The following is a 24,366-nucleotide window of genomic DNA, read 5'->3' as shown; positions in this document are numbered from 1 at the left end:
AACACACCTTCTCCAACAAGGCACACTTCCTAGTCTTTCCCAGACAGTTCCAACGTCTAGGGACCAAGTACTCAGATATGAACCTGTGGAGGCTGTTCTCACTCAAACCACCATAGTCTGAGTGGAGGTGTATCCTGTGTGTGGTTCTTAGGTGGAACAATCCTGGGGCTGGAGCTACACTGCTGTTGGCAAGATGGAAATAAACTCTGCCAAGCAGGGCTAATATAGATTCAGAAAACACTCAGTTTTAGGTTGGGCTTGGTGGCATACATACACCTTTAATCTCAGAACTTGGATAGTGGATGCAAGGGGGGTCTCTTCTGAGTTCAAGGCCAGTTCATCTATCTCTACATAGCAGGACCCAGGACAGCATGGTTACACTGTGAGGCTGACTGAAAACAGACAAACAACAACAACAAAAGCAAACCCAAAAGTTTTAATCAAGCAATATAGATTTAGAGAGATAACTCATTAATAGTTGCTCAGATATAAATAGAGACATTTGAGGAGAAGCCAGGAAGGCCATATTTTATTTCGTATATTCTCAACTTAATTTGAAAATTTGACTAACTCAGTATATTTACTTTAGAATATGACACAGGTTTGTTTTGTTTTGTTTTGTTTTTGAGACAGAGTCTCACTATGTAGCCATGGCTGTCCTGGAACTCGCTCTGTAGACTAGGCTGGCCTAGAACTTGGAGATCCAGTCTGCCTCTGCCTCTCAGGTACTGGGATTAAAGGCGTGTGCCACCACTTAGCACCCAGCCAAAACACAGTCTCTTACAAGCTGTTTTATTATCTGGAAACCAGGTTAAGGCCATCCTACTAAAACACCTCAGTCACAGAGTATATTTCAGTACCTACAGACTGTAAAACTGAAAACAAGTGGGGATGGCAAGGTGCAGGAAAGTGCTTTCAGGCCATGCATTGTGACCTGAGTTGGATCCCTGGACCTTACATGAAGGTAGCAGGAGAGAACCGGCTCTATAAAGTCCTGTGACCTCGCCCCACAACAATAAATAAAGTAAAACAATCGTTACGTAAATGAGTGCTGTTATCTGCCACTGTCAACACAGCGCAGTGCCTTCTGTTCATTGTAACCCTCAGTGGTGCTTATTGCTCTATTTATTGTCTAAGTGGTATTTTATTTTTAAGTTATTTTTATAAATTAGCTTTCAAATGTATATATAATACATCTAGGCATTACTGTCCTCCATCTACCCAACTCCTTACTTATCTTGAGTGCTCTACCATTTTTAAATTTCTTGTGTATTTTCTCTTTTATGCTAGTATAATTGAGTGTTTACTTACCCTCTCAAATATACTATCTATATACCATTTTCTGTATCTCGCTTTTTTCACTTAGTAGAATATCCTTATTTTGTGAAAACACCTGTACATTTATAATTACTTGGTAGCACAGAGACTTAAACTTTTAATGGCTAATGTGGTGAATTTTCAGAGAGCATAGTTTGGACAGAGGTTTTTTACTTAAGCTTGGATTTGAGATTTTAAATGCTTCCTGCCTAGATCAAAAGAGGAAAGCTGGCTGCATCTTCAGAAGCCTCAGAGCCAACAAAGCAACACATGTAGCCTTTGCGTGTGCAGAATAGAGACACGGACTCTCAACACTCAGCTTTGTACTCTTCTCATCCTTCAAGTCCTCACTAGTCCTTTCTCTTTAGTCTTCACAGAACCAATTACCTCACAGCTAGGAACAGTCAGACCATTGATTCTGGGGAAAAAAATGTGGTCAGTATTTTACTCTTCCTCACCTGTAATCTTGCCAGACTTCCCCACTTATCCCTCAGAAAAATAATTAAAAGGCCAGACCAAATTATTACTTAGCAACCTTCCCTCATAGGATGCCCTTCAGGAAGAGTTTGGGTCTGGGGTACAATTCAGTGGCAGAGCCCTGGCTTACCGCCCCCCCCCCAAGACCTGTGGTGTTGGATTTCCAGCACCAAAGAGAGAGAAAAGAGTAGGACAAATTTTGTTTCAGTAGACAGTAAATTTTGAAAGATTTTTATAATTTCAGCAAAAGTAAAACTATTATGATAGTTAAAAAAGCCTGGTAGTTGAAAAAGCCTGGTGTGGTAGGGCAGGCCTTTGATCCTAGCATTTAGAAGTGGCATACATACAGATCTCTGAGTTTGAAGCCGGCCTGATTTACACAGTGAGTTCCAGGCTACCCAGAGCTAGATGGTGAGACCCTGTCTTTAAAAAAAAAAAACCCTGTGGTGATGCCTTGCACCTAGCACTCAGGAGGCAGACAGACCTCTGTGGGTTCAAGGGCAGCTTGGTCTACAGAGTGAGTTCTAGGACAGCCAGGGCTACACAGAGAAAGGTCCCCCCCCTCCAAAAAATTGCAGTAGTTGAACAGTAAGTAAACCTAATGAAGAAGCTAAACTAGAGAAAGCAATTAGTATTAATACAGGGTTTCTCTGTGTAGCTTTGGCTGTCCTGGACTCGCTTTGTAGACCATGCTGGCCTCAAATGCAAAGAGATCTACCTGCTTCTGCCTCCCAAGTGCTGGGCTACAAAGAGAGTTTTAGGACTGCCAAGGCTACATGGAGAAGCCCTGCCATGGGGGGAAGTGCTGGGATTATAGGCATGAGCTGCCATAGTCAGCTGTTCTCTAGTCTTTAAATATGAGGAGGGTGCTGGAGTGGATGTGGTGAAACACAGTTTGAATCTTAGCACTCCAGAGGTAAGCCTGCTCTATATAGTGAGTTCCAGGACAGCTAGGACTATGTAGATAGACCCTGTCTCAAAAAACAAAAACAAAGTTTTTAAAAAACCAATCAAACAGGTTTTGGCTTAACACCTCCAAAGTCCACTTGTCAATGTGGGATAAATCTAAGCGTTAATTATCATATGGTCAGGTTTAAATGTCTTAATCCTTTTGGATTTGTCAGAGGACATACATAATACCTTTGTTCGATTGTTTTTCTGTGCTCTCAGCAGTGGCCAGAACAAAATACAGCATTGATTAATGGGGGGAAGGGATTGGTTGACCAGCCATGTGCTTCTGAACCATAAAGAGCCAGCATATCTCCACATAGACAAATGTATTTCTGAGGCTGATGTCCTCATAATGAAATCCTAATGGGCATTGATTTGAACACAAAAATGTCTTTTGTTTTCATTCTGTAGGACCCTAGAAAAATTGTGCAATGAATGGTGATACCCGGGCCGCAGTGGTGACCTCACCACCCCCAACCACAGCCCCTCACAAGGAGAGGTACTTTGACAGAGTCGATGAGAACAATCCAGAATATTTGCGGGAGAGGAACATGGCACCAGACCTTCGTCAGGACTTCAATATGATGGAGCAGAAGAAGAGGGTGTCTATGATTCTACAAAGTCCTGTAAGAAAAAAGTTTGCTCAGAACAAATTTGGCCAGCTCCTTTCTGATGCCTGTGCTCTTAGGCTTGCTGTTTGAATGGCATAGTGAGTTCCTCATTACACGCGAAGCACATTTGTTGAAAGAATTCTTCTGTTTGGTTCACGCTCCAAGACATGATGAATAGGTTTTAGAATTATGAAGGATAGGTATTTTATTTCTACTTTGAACTGTCTTCACTGTTTGTGCAAAGTGTTTTTATAAACAGGAGACAGTGTAAAACCCACTGTTTGCTTCAAAATTCAGGTCAAGCATCCCTATTCCAAAAATCCAAGACAAATATTTTATTTATTTATTTATTTATTTATTTATTTATTTATTTATTTTAACCAGACAAATACAAATGCTTTATTTAACAGTTGCAGGTCATTCCATGGGTTAAGTGGTGGATATCCAGGACCCAGCAGCAGGGTCAGCGCAACCTCCGAGCCTCTCTTTCTGACTCCAATAGGGTGAGCACATCACCCTCTCGAACGGGGCCTTTGACGTTTCGGATGATAGAGCGGCTGGTGTCATCCATAAATTCCACACGCACCTGCGTGCACTGTCCCTGTGAACAGGTCCTGCCCAGCACTTTGGTTACCCTAGCCAGCTTTATGGGCTGCACGCGGCTCGTGTCCATGATGGCGGTGATCTGGCGGAGAGCAAGACAAATATTTTAAGCATTACCATATTGGTTAAAACATTTGGGTTTGAGAGCATTTCAGATGTTTGAATTAGGCCTGGTCAACTGATAAAGCCTGTGCAAATATCCCTAATTCTGAAATACTTCTGATTCTGACCCTAAGTATTTTGTTTCGTTTTGTTTTTTGAGACAGGGTTTCTCTGTGTAACAGCCCTGACTGTCCTGAACTTCTTTTGTAGACTAGAGATCTACCTGCCTCTGCCTCCTGAGCACTGGAATTACAGGTGTGCGCCACCACTGGCTGATGCTACTAATCTTATCTGTGCTGCCTTTTTCCTTCTAATCTGGTTTTGCTTTGTCCTGTTTTTCAGGATATTATTTGGTAACCTGTTTTTGTAACCTGTTCCCAGAAATAATGACTCTGAGACTTAACTATATTTACAAAAGCCTAGGCCACTATAACTAGGCATTTTCCCTTACTTGCTCATAACTATCCCATTTATTCTATTCTAAGTTCTGCCACATGGCTGGTTACCTCTGCTCAGGTTTCATTCATCTGTCCTCGGTGTTCTAGGTTGAATTTTTGCACACCTCTCTCTATCTCAGCATTTACTCTCCTCTGGAACTCCTCCCTCATAGTTCCCACCTCAGCTATAGGCTAATCCGATGTTTCTTGACAGGTGAAGAATCCATATAGTACACAAAAGATTAAACACAGTCCTGTTAATATTTTTGGGAGGTGTCATTGACTTAAAAATGGTATTTATTGTCTCATGCTGTAAGGACATGGATTTGGACTGGGTACTTAGCAGTAAGCAAGACTTATGAGGCCTCTAGTAGATTGGGTTTGATTGTATTGTTATCAAAGCATTCAGATCTGTGCAGAGCTTGATGAATTTTGTCCTAGAAAGGACTCATGTAGACACTCCAGTTGATGGCAGTAAGTGATTAAGCACAGTCATGTGCTATGCTAGAAGCTGTGGAGTATTGAAGCTGAGTGTGACTCTGGTCAGAAGAGGCCTCTCGGAAGAGGGTTTGTTAACCTGACTCTTTAGCACAGAACAGGGTATGCCAGGGAACCCATACAGTATTAGGAATGTTACTGTATTAGTTAAACTTTTCTTGTTATTGTAACTAAGTACCTGGCAAAAAATCTAGGAGAAAGGGAATTTATTTTGACTCTCAGTTTCGGAGGGCTCAACTCTGGTTTACTTAGCTCTGTATGCTTAGAACATCATGGTGGCAAGAATGTGACAAAGACAGGTCTTAACTTTTCTGTAAAAATAAAGCTTAGAAAAAGGGGCGAGGAGGGGGAGGGTAAGAGAGGGAGCAGAAGGAGAGGAGAGAGACCCTCCCCCCAGCATGGTCGCTGATGGCCTTTACTCATAGCATTCAGAGTTAGAGTAGGATAGAGTCAGGCCAGCCAGGGCTACACAGTGAGATCTTGTCTCAAAGCTGAGAGTGAAGCTGCAGGAGAAGGTAATGACAAAATCCTTTACAGCCAATGTGGGGCTGGGATGAAGGTCCTGGGCCAGAATCCTATTCATCCTGAGGTGCTCAAGATCCTGGGGAACCCCAGTAGTGATAGAATGAATGTGAAGGTGCTGACCTGTGACCATTTCCTGCCCCTGCTGTTGACTGTGACCAAGAGCAAGGACCAGGTGCCTATGAGGATTGAGTTGAAGGCTGTGGGTGTTTGACGAGGAAGGGAATGGTACTGTCGAATGCGGAAATCTTGTTGACATTGGATGAAAAGATGTCAGGAAGCAGTTAGGATGCTGGTGGCTGGTTGAATCAAGTACAGAGAGCTTGTCTGGAATGTGTTTATGGCTCAGGACATCCCATATCCTGAACCTGTATTTTGCCCTGGGTGAAATTTCTGTGTGGCACAAGAAGCTTCCTAGGCGTCTTTTTGTTGCTTCTGCTTTTTTGAGCAGGGTTTTTCTGTGTAGCCCTGACTATCCTGGAACTTGCTCTGTAGTGGCCTGGAACTCACAGAGATTCACCCATCTCTGCCTCCTGTGTGCTAGGATTAAAAGCATGCACCACCACTACCTAGTACAAGGCTTCTTACCATAGCACTTTGTCCATTGCCCATCTGGTCTCTTTTGGATGATGTTTGCTATTAGCCTTCACCAAGTAAAAATCAAGGGAAAATCAAGTGAAGGGGGAACTTGAGGTCAGAGGTCATGAACCTGCAGTGAGAAGGGTAGCTGTTGATGTGGGCTGACTTCATGTCTCCTTTTACCTTTGTGAAATACTAGCAGAAGAGAAGAAAAGTAGCATTTAAACTCATTAGGGTTTTACCACTTGAAATGGTGGAGACTTGGAGAGATGATTACTGTGGATCCAAGCTTGGAGAATGACGTCAGGATATGGAGGAGTGGTGAGGAGGGTTACAATCACAATGGGGTAGAAGAAAAGGTGATTTGGATACTAGAAAGGGACAGTTGGAGAGTCCATTTGCGGCTTTGAGATGGAAGAAGGTATAGTTACCAGGAATGGGTAGGTCTAGAGTGTGACTGCAGAAGTGAGGGGCGGAGGTGAATTGGGGAGCAGAGTCATCACAGGAGAAGGGTCTGGTAGAGAAAGGCTAGAGTCTAGATGTTAAACCAACAGTAGCACATAAGCTCCTCGGGCAGTGACTGCTGGCTGGAGGTAAACCCAGGCAACCACGTAGGTATCTCTAGGCTCTCGCTCGTCTCTAAACCGTGCTCCACGCCAACCATTCTATTGCACATAAATGTCGCCTGGAATGCTCATAGCGTGGAAGACCCTCATAACCTCCTCTTCCCTTACTAAGGCTTGTCTTGCCTATGTCAGAGTCCTCAGTGCCTAGCACAAGGTCTGATGGAGGCACGTTTGAACTGAATTTCTCATAGGCATGTATGCATATTTGGAAAGCATTGAAATGAATTGTTTGAGTTTTCAGACTGAGGGTTTGTGAGGACAGGAAGTCTTTTAAATTGAAACATATGCATTATGCTCAGCTTTTTTTTTTTTTAAAGTAGTTCCCTTATGTAGCCCAGGCTGGTGACCTGTGATGTTCAGTAGAAGGAGGCTTACTTAGTCTTTGTGCATGTGTATTTATATGTATCCCCATGCACTGATAACAAAGACAGCTCAGTAGGTGTGTTTTGCTGATTGAATTTACTGCTTTCATCTTTGTGTTCCCTCCTTCATTGTCTAACATAAGCTGTGAGCACTGACTTTATGTATCATGAGATGGTCGATCTTGGCTTTGCAAAAGGCTCTTGGTCAACACCATACTCAACTGGCCATCATATATTTGCTTCTTGCATACTTCTGAGTGATAAATGTCTTAGATTTCCCTTTGGTAATTTCTTTCAATAGTTTTCATATTAAGCAATGAAAAACTACAAATAAGTTTAATTTTGAATCACTGAATACTTACAGTTAGATGGATCACCATCCAGTGAATTCATGTGATAAGTTATAACAGTTTGAAGGAAGTTAAAAATACCTGATATCTGCGTGGTGGCATATATGTATAATCTCAGTAATCAGAAAGCCAAGGCAGGAGGAGCACTCTAAGTTCAACGCCTGGTCTACATTGAGAATTTCAGGCAATCTAACGCTAAGTAGCTAGACTCTATTCCAAAACACCAAAACCACAACATAGAAAAATCTGTCCTATTAACATGTTAAAAATCATTATCAGTCTCCTGCATGTTTTTGACTAATTTAGGCTTATTAAATAAAAGATATAGATATAGGGTTTCTTTGCTGCTTTGACAGAGTCTTACTATGTAGCTCAAGATGGCCTTGACCTTGCAGTCTTCCTGCTTCAGCCTCCCAGATGTTGGGAATACAGGCATGCTACCATGGCCAGCTTTCTTTTTCTATTTAAAGAAGATTGTTTTGAGCTAGGATCTCATGTAGCCAAGGCTGTTTTGGGACATAGTATGTAGCTTAGGATGAGCCTGAGCTGATCTCTTTCAAGGATAACAAGTGGGCACTACCATGCCAGTTCTTTTCTACTTTAAGAAAACAGTTTTCTTTTTTGAAGAAAATACTAGCAAGCACAAAGTAGAGTATAAAATTGTTAATAATCTTGTTACTGAGAATTATAATTATCATTTGATATACTTTTAATCTTTTTCTAGTTTTTTTTCTTTTTTTTCTTTTTCTAGTTTAAATTTCCGTTTTCTTTTCTTATAAAACCTGACTATATTAACTTTTTATTCAAACATGTTTTATGCCATTTAATTTTTAAGATTTTCTGTTTAAATGCATCTGTAGAATTCCCAGAGTGTTGAATCTGTTCTTTAGTTCCTGAAATGTGGCCTACTTATTTTTAAGTGTTTGATGCTAAAATTAATTAATTACCCTATGAATAAGGTAATTCTTGATTATTTCCTTAAAATAGATTTTCATGAATTGAATACTATTCTAAGTTTTTAGTTTTATTTTGTTAAACTATTTATCAAAAAGTATGTATCAGTTCATATTCTCAGAAGTAAGATGTGAAGACCACTGTTTGCTGTTCTGGCACTGGGTGAAGACAAACATTTATCTGATAGTTACACATGCACCCTTGTCTCCCAGTGAAAAGCATTTGATTATTTAATACGCATTGCAGGCCTTCTGTGAAGAACTGGAGTCTATGATACAGGAGCAGTTTAAGAAGGGGAAGAATCCCACGGGCCTGTTGGCGTTACAGCAGATTGCAGATTTTATGACAGCGAATGTTCCAAATGTCTACCCAGCAGCTCCACAAGGAGGAATGGCTGCTTTGAACATGAGTGAGTAATCTCGGCTTTGTATGAAATTTGTAACTTTCCAGATAAAATCCTGCAGCTTTCTCATGTGAATCACGTGAATATGCAATCGGACAATATATAGTATTGCATTGTTTTGTTTGTTCCTTTTTTTTTTTTTTTAAAGAGACAAGGTTTGTTTGTATAGCCTTGACTGTCCTGGAACTTGATTTGTAGAGGAAAAATCTGCTTGCCACTGTCTCCCAAGTGCTGGGATCAAAGGCGTATACCACCCCTGCCTGGCTGTCATGAGTATTTTGAAAACCCATGTGTTAATCATAATAAAAGACAGGTTGTAAACTTGGAAATGTCTTGAGTGCAGAGGACTCGTTTTCTATAAGCCAGTGAGATTCTGTTATTTCTCTAACTTATTTCTCTGCCTTTAAACAGTCTATAAATTTTTTTATGTGTATCAGTGTTTTGCCCGCATGCATGTCTGTATACATCTAGGGCAACATTTCTTTCTTTTAAAAAAATGTTCTTGTTAGATTTGTTCTTTCTGTTTTATGAGTGTTCATATCCCTCAGAGGCCAGAAGAGGGCATCGGGTTTCCTGAAACTGGAGTTCAGAAGAATGTGAGCTGCATGTGGGTGCTGGAAATTGAACCCCAGTCCTCAGCTGGAGTAGCAAGAGCTCTTAACTGCTAAGCCAGTCCTAGGGCAACATTTCTTGTCTGCCATTTCTTACCACCTTTTGTCATGACTGCTTAGAAAAATCAAGAAACAGGATTTCAAAAACAAAGCCATTGTAAAACATGGGTAAATGTAAGCGAAGAGCAGTGAGTGCTGTTCAGGTGGAGCATTACCTTAGCTGCTGACTTTATATACATTAGCCTCACAAGGCAGATCCCAGGCTACTGGAGTTATCAGCTGACGCCATCTATAGCACAAGATGTCCTGGGTCAGTCGTTGATGAGTCTGGTTGGATGATCAGGTCTGATTGACAGTACAGGGGACTGGTTCTACTTAGGTCACCTAACTGTGCTGTTCATTTGTCTGTTTACTGTGTTCTTAGAACTTGACTGACACCAGATGGTGATTGATTATTAGTGTGTACAGAGTAGAAGAATCATTTAACTTACTAGCGTGAAGTCAATTGGCCTCCAGCAAGGCATTCATGGATTCCTAATGGATTAGATGCCACTGGTGTGAGTTAAATGATAGCGAATACATCTCACCTACACATTGTCTTCTCATCATAAGTAAATTTTAGTAATAGGTCATTGAAAAGCAAGCTGAAAAACAAATGGGAAGGAGATGGAGGAAAGACTTGCCTCCTTCCAGTGTTGTTTTTGTTTTTGTTTTCCTCTTTTCCCTTAGCTTGCGCTGACCAGCACCCATAGTTATTGCATTCAGAACTAGTACAGAAGTGCACATCCTTAATTGTCCTCAGTCTTACGCAGAGTATGTTCAGTCTCATCATCGTATTTGATGTTAGTGGTAATTTTAATAGATCCTTTTATTGAGTGTATTCTTTTTATTTTTAAATTTATCCTGAAGGATGTTGAGCTTTATGAAATGCTTCTGTATCTGTTGAAACAGTCACATGGATTTTTTTTTTTTTTTGGTTTGATAAGGTGAATTTTGATTTTTGTTTTTCTAGTGCTGAGAATTGAACTTAGGGTTTTGTATACGTGCTGCCAAAGGGACCATGAAATTAGGGTTTTATAACTAGTAGGTTAGTATTCTCCCACTGGCCTACATCTCTAGCTTAATGGGCTCTTTTTTAAAAAATAAAATAAAATTTTATTTATTTGTTTTGGGTTTATGTATGCACAAATGAGTGCCAGGATACTTGTGTGAAGGTCAGAGGACACGTTCTAAGAGTTGTTTCTTTCCTTCTGCCATGTGGGACAGAACTGAGGTTGTCAGTCCTAATGGCTTGAGTGATGCACCGCTCGGCTTCACATTACTGCTTGTGCCTTTTGTTTATTTGTTTGTTTGTTTGTTTTGTCCTTTTGAGACAAGGTTTTTCTGGGTATCCCTGGCTGTCCTGGAACTCACTTTGTAGACCAGGCAGGCCTCAAACTCATAGAAATCCTCCTGCCTCTGGCTCCCTGAGTGCTGAGAGTAAAGGTGTACACCAGCACCCTCTGCTTATCAAGTACTTTTAAGTCTCTGTTCATAACTGACATTGATGTGTTTTTGCTTTATAATGCCTTTGTGTACTTTGCAAGGTAATGCTAGCCAGAATGAACTGGGAGGTATCTGGAAAAAGAGGTATTCTTTTTTTCTTGACTATTTGATAGAAATCACAGTATCATCTGGGCCTAGAGTTTTCTTTGTCGAAATGTTTGCAGCTGGAAATTCAGCTTAATAGAGATACTGGTGTTAAGGATACTGGTTTCTTTTGGAATAGTTTTTTCTCTCATATATTACATCCTAACTGCAGTTTCCTCTCCTTCCTGTCCTCTCCCCTACCCCCACCTCTCTCCCCAGATCCATTCTTCCTGTCCTTTCCCTTCAGGAAAGGACAGGTTGTATCTTTCAAAGAATTTGCTTCAGCTAAGCTATACAAACTATAGCATCAAGTTCATTCCATGCCTGTTGGTTATGTAGTGATGTCTGCAAAAGACAGGCTCTCACCCTGTAACATTGCCTGGCCTGGGACTCACCATGTAGACCAGGCTGACCTTGAACTCAGAGATTCAGCTGCTTCTGCCTTCCAAGTGCTAAAATAAAAGGCGTATGGCACCATGGCCAGCTTTCTTCACTTCTTATTTTTTCCTTTGTCCTCTGTTTTGTTGTTAATTGTGGCTACAGGTTTATTTTATTTTAATTTTGTAATTTAAAGAGCTAGCTTTTGCTGAAATCAAGATTTGTTTTCTTCATTTTTGCTGTGTATGTTTAATATTATAAATTTCCTTTTTTGTTGTTGTTTTGTTTATTTTGAGACAGGGTTTCTCTTTGTAATCCTGTCTGTCCTCTGTAGACCATACTGGCCTCAAATTCAGACATGTGCCTGTCTCTGTCTCTCAAGTGCCGGGATTAAAGGCATGTGCTACCACTGCCTGGTGTAAATTTACTTTTTTATATAAAATACTTAATCTTTATCTTTAAACTATAGACTATGCATGGTTTGGAAAGGAAATTGTACCAAACATTGATCAAAGAAGAATCATATGTACTATGTCTTTTTTTTTTTTTTTTGGTTCGTTTTTTTGAGACCTGGTCTCTGTGTTAGCCTTGGCTGTCCTAGACTCACTTTGTAGACCAGGCTGGCCTCGAACTCACAGCGATCCGCCTGCCTCTGCCTCCCAAGTGCTGGGATTAAAGGCGTGTGCCACCATACCCCGCTTACTGTGCCTTTTTTTGTTTGTTTGTTTGTTTGTTTGGTCACTCAGAAATATGTTATCAGCTATGATTGTTTTTGCTTGATGTCTCATGTTACTTTTATCCATGTAGTCACCATAGTTCACTTTCCCTTCCACACACACTCCAGCCCCTTTTTCACAAAGGACACACCACATCTTGGAGGCCTCATCAAAGCACTGATATTCTGTACCATGTGTCTTTTGACAGATGTCACCCATTTGGTCTACTTCACTGTCCCTTGATCACCACATCTCATTTGTTGCTAGAAAAAAAATTATCATTACTGGGTGTTTTCTTTCTAGCTGTCTAGTGTCTTGGTCCTGACCTACTCACTGAAATAACTGATGCAATTCAGAGATTTCTCAAGAACCCAACTGCTGGCTCCTCTTTCGGATTCTTACAAACTGATGAAATACCTGTTAGATGGGTCTTCAAAATATGGCTTTAGCTTTTCTGACAGTCTAGTCTTTAGGCTTTTCCTGACATGCAGCAGCCAACTGCCCCCAGCCAGTGACTGTACATATTCTTTACTGCATCTCACAAACTTGGCTACATTCTTATTACTATTTCTGAACTATACATTGATGCCAGAGAGCATCATCTTTCTGCCATTGAAATTTTGAAATTTTATGGTCTAATATGGACAATAAAAAGGACTATGGTAATTGATTTACATTCGACAGATACAAAAAATTACCGATAAAAAAGTAGAAAAAAAGTTTGACCTTTGTTTTTCTTTATTTTAGGTCTTGGTATGGTTACTCCTGTGAATGACCTTAGAGGATCTGATTCTATTGCATATGACAAAGGGGAGAAGTTATTGCGGTGTAAATTGGCAGCATTTCACAGACTAGCAGATCTCTTTGGGTGGTCTCAGCTTATCTACAATCATATCACAGTGAGTACTCCAGACTAGTAACTGAGTAACTGGTAACTGCAATGTATTCCTCAGTGGCTTATTCCACAGTAGCAACTGGGTGATAAGTGGGTTATTAACTGTCTAGTACCGTCTTTTCTCACATGGTTTAGAAAATCTTGGAATACCATCTCTTGGAATTCCTTGCTACAGAACACAAGAATTGCCAAGTTTGCATTACAAAGTTAAAGTAATTATGTTTTTTTCTTTTTTAAAGATTTATTTATTTATTATTATGTATGTAGTGCTCTGCCTGCACGTACACCTGCAAGCCAGAAGAGGGCATCATATTACATTACAGATGGTTGTGAACCACCATGTGGTTGCTGGGAATTGAACTCAGGACCTTTGAAAGAGCAGGCAGCACTCTGAACCACTGAGCCATCTCTCCAGCCCCAAGAAAGTAATTCGTTAAAGCTTCTTTTTTTGGGCAGGAGACACAGCTTTACACTATCCAGCAACTACATGGTGACTCATAACCATCTATAATGAGATCTGGTACCCTCTTCTGGTGTGTAGGCATTCATTCAGGTAGAACACTGTATATATAATAAACAAACAAACAAATAAATAAATGTTTTTTAAAAAGTCTTATTTGCATGCTAATCAAATGTTTTAAATTATCAGCCATTCCTAAAATTAGTATATGACTTACAAATCTAAGAATAATAATGTTTTCTTCCTGATTCTGATCAAAGCCTTCTCTGCATTATGCTTAGTTGTTGTTGTTTTTTGATTTGGTTTGTTTTGTTTTTTGGTTTTTGGAGACAGAGTCTCTCTGTAGCCTTGGCTGTCCTGGACTCGCTTTGTAGACCAGGCTGGCCTCGAACTCACAGCGATCCACCTGCCTCTGCCTCCCGAGTGCTGGGATTAAAGGTGTGCATCACCACCGCCTAGCTTATGCTTCTTTTTTCAGCTACTTCAGTTTTGTACCATTTTTCCAGTTTTAACAGATCTCTCTGTTCCCCTCTTTATTTTTGTAACATGTTACTGGCTGTCTGCTCTCTCTATCCTAACTTGTTCCAGCTCAGGTTGTATGAGGGAACAGCATGAGTCCTGTCCTTGTGCATGGTTCCTTCTGTCTTCTAACCAAGCAGCCCGTTCTTTACTCTTCTCTATTGTCCAGCTTGCTTTCGTGGTCCACCATTTCAGTGATTCTCTTTGCTGGTTTTATGCTGCCTGAATTCAGTCACTGCGATCCACATGGTGGAAAGAAAGAAAAGACTCCTTCAAGTTGTTCTCTAGTCTTTACATAGGTGCTATGGCACATCCCACGCTTCCTCCCAATAAATAAATGTAAAAAAATGAAATTCAAGATCGTCCTTGACTATGTTTGAATGCTAGTTTGAGCTACACGTGATTCTGTCTCAATAAATAAGCAGATACATAAGTCCAGAGAACAATAACCTCCTTCCCTTCTTTGCGGATGTTGGCTTCATCATGTCACAGAAAACTAAGGGAACTCTCACCGTCTCTGGCCACACTTCTGTTCCAGCTGTGAATCCCACTGCCTGCCTCCTTCTAGGCTCTTGAGGCCCTGGCAGCTTGCTTTCTCATTCCTTATTCTTCTGCGCCGCTCCCCCCCCCCCCAACCCCACCCCTGCCCCAAGACAGGGTCTCTCTGTGTTAACCTTGGCTGTCCTGGACTTGTTTTGTAGACCAGGCTGGCCTTGAACTCACAGCGGTCCACCTGCCTCTGCCTTCCAAGTGTTGGAATTAAAGGTGTTGCCCACTATGCTCGGCCCTCTTTCCTTATTCTTTTGCAGGCAGTTTTCCTTTAAACTTCCTTTCCTTTGGCTTTAAAGGTTGTTTTGATTTCTTTTTGTTTTTTTTAATTAGTTTCTTTCACTGGATTTTAAAGAACGTTACTATCTGTTTGTCTTTGCTTTTGAAAGACAGGCCTTTTCTGTGTAGCCTTGGCTGTCCTGGAACTTGCTCTATAGACCAGGGTGGCCTTGAACTCACAGAGATCCATTTGCCTCTGCCTTCTGAGTGCTGGGGCTAAGGGTGTGTGCCACCACTGCCCAGCTAAAGCTTTGCTATTTTAAGTTCATTTTAGAGAAAGTGTGTGTATGTGTGTGTGTGTGTATTGTGTCAGTGTCTGTCTGTCTGTCTTCCTGTTTATGTATATGTGTAGATGCTCAAGGAGGCCAAAGGATTGTGTTGGATCCTGAAACTAGTGTTGCAGGGGCTTGTAAGGAACCTGGTGTGTCATTGGTACTGAACTTGGATCCTCTGGAAGAACAGACAGCACTCTTAAGCACTGAGCTATCTCTCCAGCCCCCACATTTACTATTTTTTGAGGCTGGCCTTAATTCAGTATGTGACCCAGGCTGACCCCAACTTGGCAGTACTGAATTTTAAAAATTATCGTTAGAATACCTGCTTATTGTAACAAGTATACCTTATATAGGTATACAGAGGTCTAAAGAAAAATTATAATCCTGCCAGTACTCCTGTTTGTCTTGAGGTAGCAATGTTAGCAGCTGCTTAGATGCTTAACCCCTTTCTCCATATATGTGGAGGTTCTCCATTTGTGAGCTCATAATTAGTGCTTAGGTCAGCTCTCTTCTAGATTCAGGAAGTTGTGGCCTAGTGTGGTCTTTCCTTGTTAGCAGTGTGCTGTGCTGATGTCTTCACATTGACCTGTATTGCCTCCTTTGTGTCTGCTCACTACACTGCTGTAAAATGAACTTTTTCAAATGCAAGCTGATTAGGTTGTTCCCATGTGCTGCACTCCTGAGGTGTGGTGTTATCCTGTATAGTATGTTCCCACGGAGCAGTGACTGTTACCCATTGTGCACATTCTCACGGTGTAGTTGTCCACAGGAACATCAGTTCTATAAGCAGAGCTGCTGCTGTGCTCCTATTGTGGGTCTGGGACCAGGAGCAGTGCCTGGCACAGTGTAGGCATGCTTTAAATCACTAAATAGCGACCAGCCCTGCCTGCACTGAAATTACTTTAGCAAAATTGTGAAAAAGAACTCACTAGAAACTTTTGATAGCTGAACAGTAGGTCCAATTAGCTTAGTTCATTTGCCAGGGACAATCTTGGTTGGCACTGGGAAGTTGCTGGCCTTTCCAGCTAATTATTCTGGACAGAAGGCTAAGCTGGTTGAGAGCACTGGCTGCTGTCCCAGAGGTCCTGAGTTCAATTCCCAGCAACTGCATGGTGGCTCACAACCATTTATATTGTGATATGATGCCCTCTTCTGCTGTGCAGGTGTACATGCAGATAGAGCATTCATATACATAAAATAAATCTTAAAAAAAAGAAAGGAAGGAAGGGAGCTCAGCCGAGATCTAATGCTAATTGGCTCTAGGCAGATATTACAGCTGTAATAGGGACAGGAAATGTGGCCCCTGGCTTTAACAGTAGCTTCATTATTTGTGTGTTTTTAAGATGCTGTGTATAACTCACTCTGTTATGAATGCTATTTTAGTGACTTTGACTCATAATTAATTAGGCCTCTTCCGCCTCCTCTCTCTCCTGTAATTTGTCCGGCACTGACAGAATTAAAATGCCAGTTAAATGTTTACTGCTCTGTGTGTAAGTGATCTGGTTGGTTATTAATACAGAGTTTTTAAAAAATCTAAGTTGTCAAAAAGATTTTCTGTATTTTATGAACTAGAATCAGGGATTCTTTGAAGAAAAAGAAAGCACCCTCCTCTTTTAGCTTTTTAAATTTTAGAGTATTTTGGTTTTGTTGTTAAGATTTATGACATCCATTTGTTTTACCATTAGACATTATCATACATCTAGATATTATTATGTAGATCCTTAGCAGGAAAGAGATATTAACAATATTAGCGCAAAACTAAGTGCTCAGTAGACATTCTGTCCTTTCTCTGAAAGACGTTCGGGGATTTTCTGCTAAGGGGATTTTAAAGTGCTGACAGGTGTTAGAGGCTTGGAGAGGGTAGTCTGACTTAGATCTTTAAAGTTGTATCAGATTTAGAGACGCCTTGGAGAAAGGACAAGCCAGGGTGGCCCAGCTGGGATATTGGGCTGAGGATCTTTTCTTGGTGATCCTTAGCTGGTGCAGAGGTCTTTCTGTCCTGTGTTAAGTCTTAGCACCTACAGAATCTCACAGGTGATTGCTTCATCTTCAGTCTACACTCCGTGCAATGCTATGCTCTGAGGTGTTAGTCTGGAGCCCACCGCTGGGCTCCTGTACCGGGTGTGGGGGAGATAGTATTGTTTCTGTTGCAGTTAGCCCACCTCTTCCTCCTCAGTGCTGCCGTGTGTTTGGTTTTTTAGAGTCGCTGAGGCTGCCCATTCTCAGAGGAGGGATGGTAGACAGGACACAGACGCAGAGAGACTACTGTTGAGGAAATCTACTTTGAAATGCCATTCTTTCATTTGATGTCTGAATTTTGTGTTTAATCCTTTTTGCTTTGAACTAAACATTGCATATTTTAAATGTTTTCTATTAAAACATGTAAAAATGTTAAGCTTATAGTTGGAATTGTATATTGTACTCTTTTGAGAAAGGGTCTCACTGTATAGCTCTGGCTGACTTGGAACTTGCCATATAGACCAGGCTAGCTTCAGTGAAAAAGAAAAAAAAATCAGTATAAAATGAACAAAATACAAGAAAATAACTTTATATTTATAGGAAAACTAAAATATTTTATATGAAAAGCTGTGCAAGTAACCAGGAAATTAATTTTTCCCCTCCTCCTTCTTTATTCTGCCCCCCTCCCCCCCAATGCCTTTCACTACCTCTATAAGTACTGTACCTGAGCTTACCTAGTATCACAGAGTTCGCCAACCAGTAACAAATGTGTAACATGCTTCTGTTTAATCTGTAAGGACTTCTTTTTTTTTTTTTTTCTTGAACTCAAGATTATTCTGTTTTAGCCTCCCAAGTGCTGGAATCAAAGGCATGGTTTGCCATGCCTACCTTGTAGAGAGGCACTTAAGTCTGTCTAAAAATCATTGCTTATGAAAATGATATTGCTTTTCTCATTGCTGTATTCCTTCTGTTTTGTATATGCTGGGTATATAAAGCCTTTCTGTGCTAAGTGAATTGTAGAGAGAGACATACACTGTAGAAGATACCAAACAAACAAACAAACAAACAAACACCAGGGTGATGATGATGTTTTGGTATAGAGACCTTCAAAACTACATCAAACATTGAGGAAAGATTGTGCTCATTTGTGAATATTTCCACCTTTCCATTGTCCTACAGGTTTGTGTACAAACAGAGTCTAATTGGAAACTTTTATTTATTGTATGTGTATGTTGTGTGCCTGCTTGTCTGTGTGTACAACATGTGTGCAGGTATCCAGAGTCCAGAAGTAGGGTTGGAGCCCCTGGAGCTGGTGTTATAGGTTGTTGTGAACTGCCTGATAGGTGATCTGGGAACCAGACCTAGGTCCTCTGCAAGAGCAGCGAGCGAGCGCTCTTCATTGTTGAGCCATTTCTCCAGCCCCTTTAAAGACTTAAAAAAAAAAAAAAAGGGTGGGGGGTTGCTTCATTGTTGTACTTCTGAGCATTTGCACCATTTTGCCACAGAATAACCTTACAATGACTAGTTGACCTGACAGAGGGTGAGTACTGAACTGGGTTGTTTGGCTTGTTCCCTATAGAGCCTGTTTTCATTGGCATATGTATTTGATACCAGTATGTATTTGATAAGTTAAGTTGCTGTATTGTAAGTGTTCAGCACACCTTAGCTTTGTGTAGACTGTATGCTTTAGTTCCTCCATTGTCACTCACCTGTGAGTTTGTGTCCTGTAAGTGACACAGGTATGTGCTAATTCAGGCATTTTTCCATAGACCAGAGTGAACTCCGAGCAGGAACACTTCCTCATTGTGCCCTTTGGACTTCTCTACAGTGAAGTGACTGCATCCAGCTTGGTAAGAATGCCCTTGTCTTTGGCGTGTTCTAAATCGTTGCGTGCCCTCACATCTAGTTGCAGGGCCTAACGGAGCATACAGAACTATGGTCAGTTTAGAGAGGAGCCTTTAAAGGAAGTTATAGACACTTGGAGCTTGGCATTCAGGGTTTTCTAGTAAGGGCACCTTGAAGTCTTCGTGAAATTTAAAGGTTTGTGTCTATTTGCAGGTTAAAGTCAATCTACAAGGAGATATAGTAGATCGTGGAAGTACTAACCTAGGAGTAAATCAGGCTGGCTTCACATTACATTCTGCAATTTATGCTGCACGACCAGATGCTAAGTGTATTGTGCACATTCACACACCAGCGGGGGCTGCGGTGAGTGTACCACTCTGGAAGCTTCATAGGTTTGCTTTTATTTGTTTGTTTTTTGTTTTTCAAAATAGGGTCTCACTATATATCTCTGGTTGTCCTGGAACTTACTATGTAAGTTGGGTTGGCTTCAAATTCACAGAGATCCACCTGCCGCTGCCTCCCAAGTGCTGGGACTAAAGGTGTGCACCACTGTGCCCAGCTTTCATTTTAGGTTTTAAAGCTCTTACTTGCTTTTACTTGTTAAAGCAAGCTATGGGCCAGGCAATGCTTGGACATTCCTTCCATATCTGCTGTATCTGCTCTAATTTTACCCCTGCACATCTTGTAGACAGGGTAAGTTTTGAGTGAAAGTGTTATAGGTAGACAAGACTCTACTAGGAGTTCTGTCTAGTTAGAGAGTGTCCTCTTCAGTCACCATGGCCCCTGCTGCTAGGAGTTCTGTCTAGTTAGAGAGTGTCCTCTTCAGTCACCATGGCCCCTGCTGCTAGGAGTTCTGTCTAGTTAGAGAGTGTCCTCTTCAGTCACCATGGCCCCTGCTGCTAGGAGTCTCTGCCAGAATCGCCTTCATATTTTCCCAGGAGCCTACTCTGACTTGGGCCTCCAGCTCGTCACAGAGATACCTCTTTCCCTCTCTCTCCCGCTTCCTTTTTAAAAGATAGTCTCTTGTTATGTAGCCCTGGCTGGCCAGGGACTATCTAGCCACTTGTAGCAGTTCTTTTGCCTTAGCCTGCTGGGACAAGGTCTCCTCACATAGTCTAGGTTGGCCTTGAACGTAGGATGATCCTCCTGCCTCAGCCTCTCACTGTAAGGATCGCATGTCTGCACTCTTGCAGCTGAACACATGCTTCTTTTATTTTTTTCTTACTCTATTTTTTTGAGACAGGGTTCCACTATGTGGCCCTGGCTATTTTGGAACTTTCTCTGTAGAACAGGATGGCCCTGAACTCACAGAGATTCACCTACCTCTGCCTTCAGAGTGCTAGGATTAAAGGCTTAAATAAATGTTACAAATTTGCATATTCTGTGACAAATTTGGGGGAATTTTAGGCAGCATAGAACCTGGGTGAATGTCCATTCGTTTATAAACTGAGGATTGGAGCCCAGGCCTTAAGTTTGGTAGGCATGTACACTGAGCGTTCCTTTACTCTCCTTTACTTTGTGTTTTCAGTTTTAATTTTATCATGTAGCCCAGGTCCCTTTTGTTTGTTTGTTTTTTGTTTTGTTTTTGTTTTTCAAGACGGGGTTTCTTTCTCTGTGTAGCCTTGCCTGTCCTGGACTTGCTTTGTAGATCAGGCTGGCTTTGAACTCACAGTAGTCTGCCTACCTCTGCTTCCCTGAGTGCTGGGATTGCAGACACATGCCACTATGCCACCTTAGGCTGCTTTTTGAACTTGAGGTCATTTTACCCCAGTCTGCGAGTAGCTGGGATGACAGGCCTACTCCATAGTGCCTGGCTACTTAGAAATTTTTATTTGAGACTCAGCTTTACTTTAAAACTTAAAGAAAAAAGTTTCACTTGAAAACTTAACTATATTGCTGGGCATGATGGTGCACACCTTTATTCTCAACTCTCTGGAGGCAGAGGCAGGCAGATCTCTGTGAGTTTTAGGCTGGCCTGGTGTACAGAGTGAATTCCAGAACAGTCAGAGTTACATAGTGAGATCCAGTCTCAAAACAAACACACACACACTCATACACACACACACACACAGAAAACTCACAAACCCAGCCACCAAAACAACATTTAACTTACTATATTTATTTAAATATTTAAATAAATATAGAGGAATTATAATTATGTAATTGTCTGTTTGTTACAAATTAAGTTTTATCTAATTTTCAGATGTTTTTCTCTGATCTACAACATAAGCTAAATTGGGAACAAAATCTTGTAGCACTTGGAACTTTTCTCTCTGAGACACAACTCCTCAGAAGGCTTGTTGTGAGCTCTTTTCACTAACTAACCCATGACTCATTGCGCTAATAAGAACTGGTTGGCACAGCATTTGTAATCTCTGGAAAATCCCAGTCATTCTTTTTCTCCCCAGTTTTCCCAGCTACTGTCAGGTGCCTCGGATGTTAAATTTATATCCAAGTTTATGGGTTTATTTATTTCCAATAAGAGCATGAAATTAAACATATATCACTGTCATTTCATTTCTGTGAGGAATGCATTTGTGTGTCTTGAGTTGCTATTTAACTGTGGCTTTTCTGTCATGGTGACCACTTGGGACCTAGGTCTCTGCAATGAAGTGTGGGCTCTTGCCTATCTCTCCGGAGGCACTTTCCCTTGGAGATGTTGCTTATCATGACTATCATGGCATTCTGGTTGATGAAGAGGAAAAAATTTTGATTCAGAAAAATCTGGGCCCCAAAAGCAAGGTGAGTAGCATTTGTGATACTTCAGTTGTAGAGCCCAGAATGGCCAGTCTTGGTGCTGTGCTCCACAGAGCTCCCTCGCTTTCCCTCAGGTTCTCATTCTCCGGAATCATGGGCTTGTGTCAGTTGGAGAGAGTGTGGAGGAGGCCTTCTATTACATCCATAACCTTGTGGTTGCATGTGAGATCCAGGTAGGCCATTCCATTTAGCTTGTGGTTTATTGGGATGTTTCTGGGGTCCATGTGCATTTTCTAATGCTTGTCTTGCAAGAATGAAGCTTTGAACAGTCCTTTAGCTATGATGAGCTCATGATTTGGAACTTACAAAAGATGACGACACACACATGCACACGCATGCATGCACCACTTATGGAGCACAGGTGTGTGCTATAGGTTTATGTATATCCCATATATATGTTACTGCATTTGACCTCATCTTGCAATCCTTTTTTAAAAAGCTAGAACACAAATTTAGAGGTTTCTTTGATTCTCAGCTTCAGTGTTCCTCATACTGCCCTACTCTGCCTACAGCCCCCGCTGTTCCTATCATTCATTACTGACATCTGTCAAGTAACGAGGAAAAGCTCCCATTTTCTTACAAGTGTCCATATTTTGTCATTGTAAAGAAAAATCTCTGACAATGACTTGATAATCCATCTGTCCCACGTTTTACTGCTTTCCGTGGAGAGCTGTGTCTTACAGCATCTCTGTACTTATCTGGTTCTCTTGATGGCCTTATGGAACCCAGCCATAATGTTTGCTTGCTTTTGAAAAGGTTCGCACTCTGGCAAGCGCTGGAGGGCCAGACAACTTAGTTCTGCTGGACCCTGGGAAGTACAAAGCCAAGTCCCGTTCTCCGGGGACCCCAGCAGGGGAAGGCACTGGATCACCTCCCAAGTGGCAGATTGGGGAGCAGGAATTTGAAGCTCTTATGCGGATGCTCGATAATCTGGTAAGACTGTTGCTCCCACTTGACAACAAGCTTAGTGTTCTAAAGTTCAGCTGTTGCTTTTATAGCAATTGAAATGGCTGTCTTTACGGGTATTTGAATGTTGCCATACTAAAACTCTTGAATTACCAGTCTTTAGTTACTAGGTTAAACCACAATAACATATGAACATAAAGGTTCTTTTAAAAAAATAAACTTATTTATTTGTTGGTTGGTTGATTGAGACAAAGTCTCATGAAGACAAGCTTTCCTCAAATTTGTTGTGTAGCTGTGGATGACTAGGAAGTTCTGATCTTGTCTTTACCTTCCTAGTGCTGGGGTTAAGGGTGTGTAACACTGTGCCTGGTTTTATGTAGTACTGGGGCTAGAACTCAGTCAGGCCTTTACATGTTAGGCAGTTATTCTTTCAGCCGAGCCACATTCCAGGTTATCTTTGTTATCTTTTTCTCCCCCCCCTAAGATTTTATTTTAAACTATGTATATGTGTGTGTGTTTGTGTGTGTGAGTGCAGTGCCCACTCCAAAAGATGCTGTTAGATCCCCTGGAGCTGCAGTTACAGGCAGTTGTGACCCTCCCACCTTGGGTGCTGGGAACTAAACTTGGGTTCTGCAAGAGCTGTAAGTGCTCTTCACCACTGAGCAATGTCTCCAGCTCTTTGATCTATTTTTAAATATAATTTTGTCTTTGGATCTATTGGGAACTAAGGCTGCTGGATAACTCGCAGTAACTAGTCAGTCAGTAAGTACCTGTCGTCCTGTAAGCAAACTAGAGAGAGACTTTTTAAAGCAATCAAGTGTTTTATTTTTAATTTACTAGTCCGTTTTGTTGTTTGAGGTGTAATTACACAGTCCCATAGATATTTGCTGCTTGTCTACTTATGGGGGACCCTGTGCTGCTTAAGATCCAGAGCCCAGCTGGTGTGGATATGTTCAGATTGTAGGGCCTCTTCCTTAAGAGGGAGGCTGAGGCCACATACTGATAAAAACATGTGGGAGGATATGGCCTGTGTTTGTGGGCTGGTCTACATGGTGAGTTCTAGGACCCTCAGGGGACATAGACAGGCCCCGTATCAAAAGAGAAGGAGAAGATGGCCCTTAGGAAGGTCCCAAAGAGTAGATAGACTCGTGGCAGGGTAAACGGAGAGAAGGAAGGGAAAAGCACAGACGCTGGGACACAGTTGGAGACACTCCATAAGTAGATGGAATAAGCTGGGGACAGTCTATTTCTGAGATTTTAAGAGATAGTTTTCTATGTCTGTTAAACATTTCCTTCCACAGATACAGAGTAGAAGGTTGTCCTGAGATTGAAAACATCATAAGAAATGGCTTTACAATAGGACCTCTATTATATAATACACATTATTATTATATAATATACCATATATAATAGAATAAATATTATTAATTTCTTCTTCCTCCCTCCATCTTTCTTTTTATTATTGGTGCTTCTCACATTTATTAATGCCCATGGTACTTAGACAAGTGTACAGCGACTGGCCATGTCCATCTAACACAGTTTGCTTAAGCTTAGTCGACATGATTCATCTTGAGTGGACGCATGGAGCAGTTAATGATGGCCATGGGCAGGTGCAGGGCTGGAGCCTTTCAAAGCTTTACTTTTTTTTATCAGCACTCCTGATTTTATATAGGATGAAGGTCACTAGCCCCATTTCTACCCAAATTTCCTAGTAAACCTGGGTATAGTAGGGCTTCATTGGGAGCCAGACATTCTTCATAAGGCTTTGAAGCATCTCTCCAGGTCACCTGACTCCA

At 41.3% G+C, this 24,366-nt stretch overlaps 2 protein-coding genes across 9 annotated transcripts in view; one reads left to right on the top strand and one right to left on the bottom strand.

Annotated features, from left to right (window-relative positions):
- Window positions 1-24,366, top strand: part of ADD1 (adducin 1) — a gene marked incomplete at its 3' end in the record, with an annotated part of 60,553 nt that overhangs the window by 18,317 nt on the left and 17,870 nt on the right. For all 8 annotated transcript variants that reach the window (XM_084797792.1, XM_084797793.1, XM_084797794.1 and 5 more), the window contains exons 2-9: window positions 3,157-3,371; window positions 8,636-8,798; window positions 12,874-13,025; window positions 18,832-18,912; window positions 19,121-19,270; window positions 21,506-21,649; window positions 21,739-21,837; window positions 22,421-22,597. In XM_084797792.1, the coding sequence (XP_084653918.1) occupies window positions 3,177-3,371; window positions 8,636-8,798; window positions 12,874-13,025; window positions 18,832-18,912; window positions 19,121-19,270; window positions 21,506-21,649; window positions 21,739-21,837; window positions 22,421-22,597 (1,161 nt within the window). In that variant the 5' untranslated portion in view covers window positions 3,157-3,176. The remainder of the gene's footprint in view (window positions 1-3,156; window positions 3,372-8,635; window positions 8,799-12,873; window positions 13,026-18,831; window positions 18,913-19,120; window positions 19,271-21,505; window positions 21,650-21,738; window positions 21,838-22,420; window positions 22,598-24,366) is intronic.
- LOC311606552 (small ribosomal subunit protein eS28-like) lies at window positions 3,743-4,060 on the bottom strand. Its single transcript, XM_084797815.1, has one exon. It carries the CDS (start codon window positions 4,027-4,029, stop codon window positions 3,820-3,822), a length of 210 nt encoding a protein of 69 aa, XP_084653941.1. The 5' UTR covers window positions 4,030-4,060; the 3' UTR covers window positions 3,743-3,819.

This window comes from Acomys minous (assembly GCF_964271855.1).
Source record: "Acomys minous genome assembly, chromosome: 10".
In the NCBI taxonomy this organism is placed as follows: domain Eukaryota; kingdom Metazoa; phylum Chordata; class Mammalia; order Rodentia; family Muridae; genus Acomys; species Acomys minous.
Note: the sequence above shows the minus strand (reverse complement) of the source record. Positions and strands in the feature narration are given on the sequence as shown.

Coding starts and splice junctions, on each gene's coding strand:
- LOC311606552 (XM_084797815.1), bottom strand. CDS start 4,029: ATGGACACGAGCCGCGTGCAGCCCATAAAGCTGGCTAGGGTAACCAAA.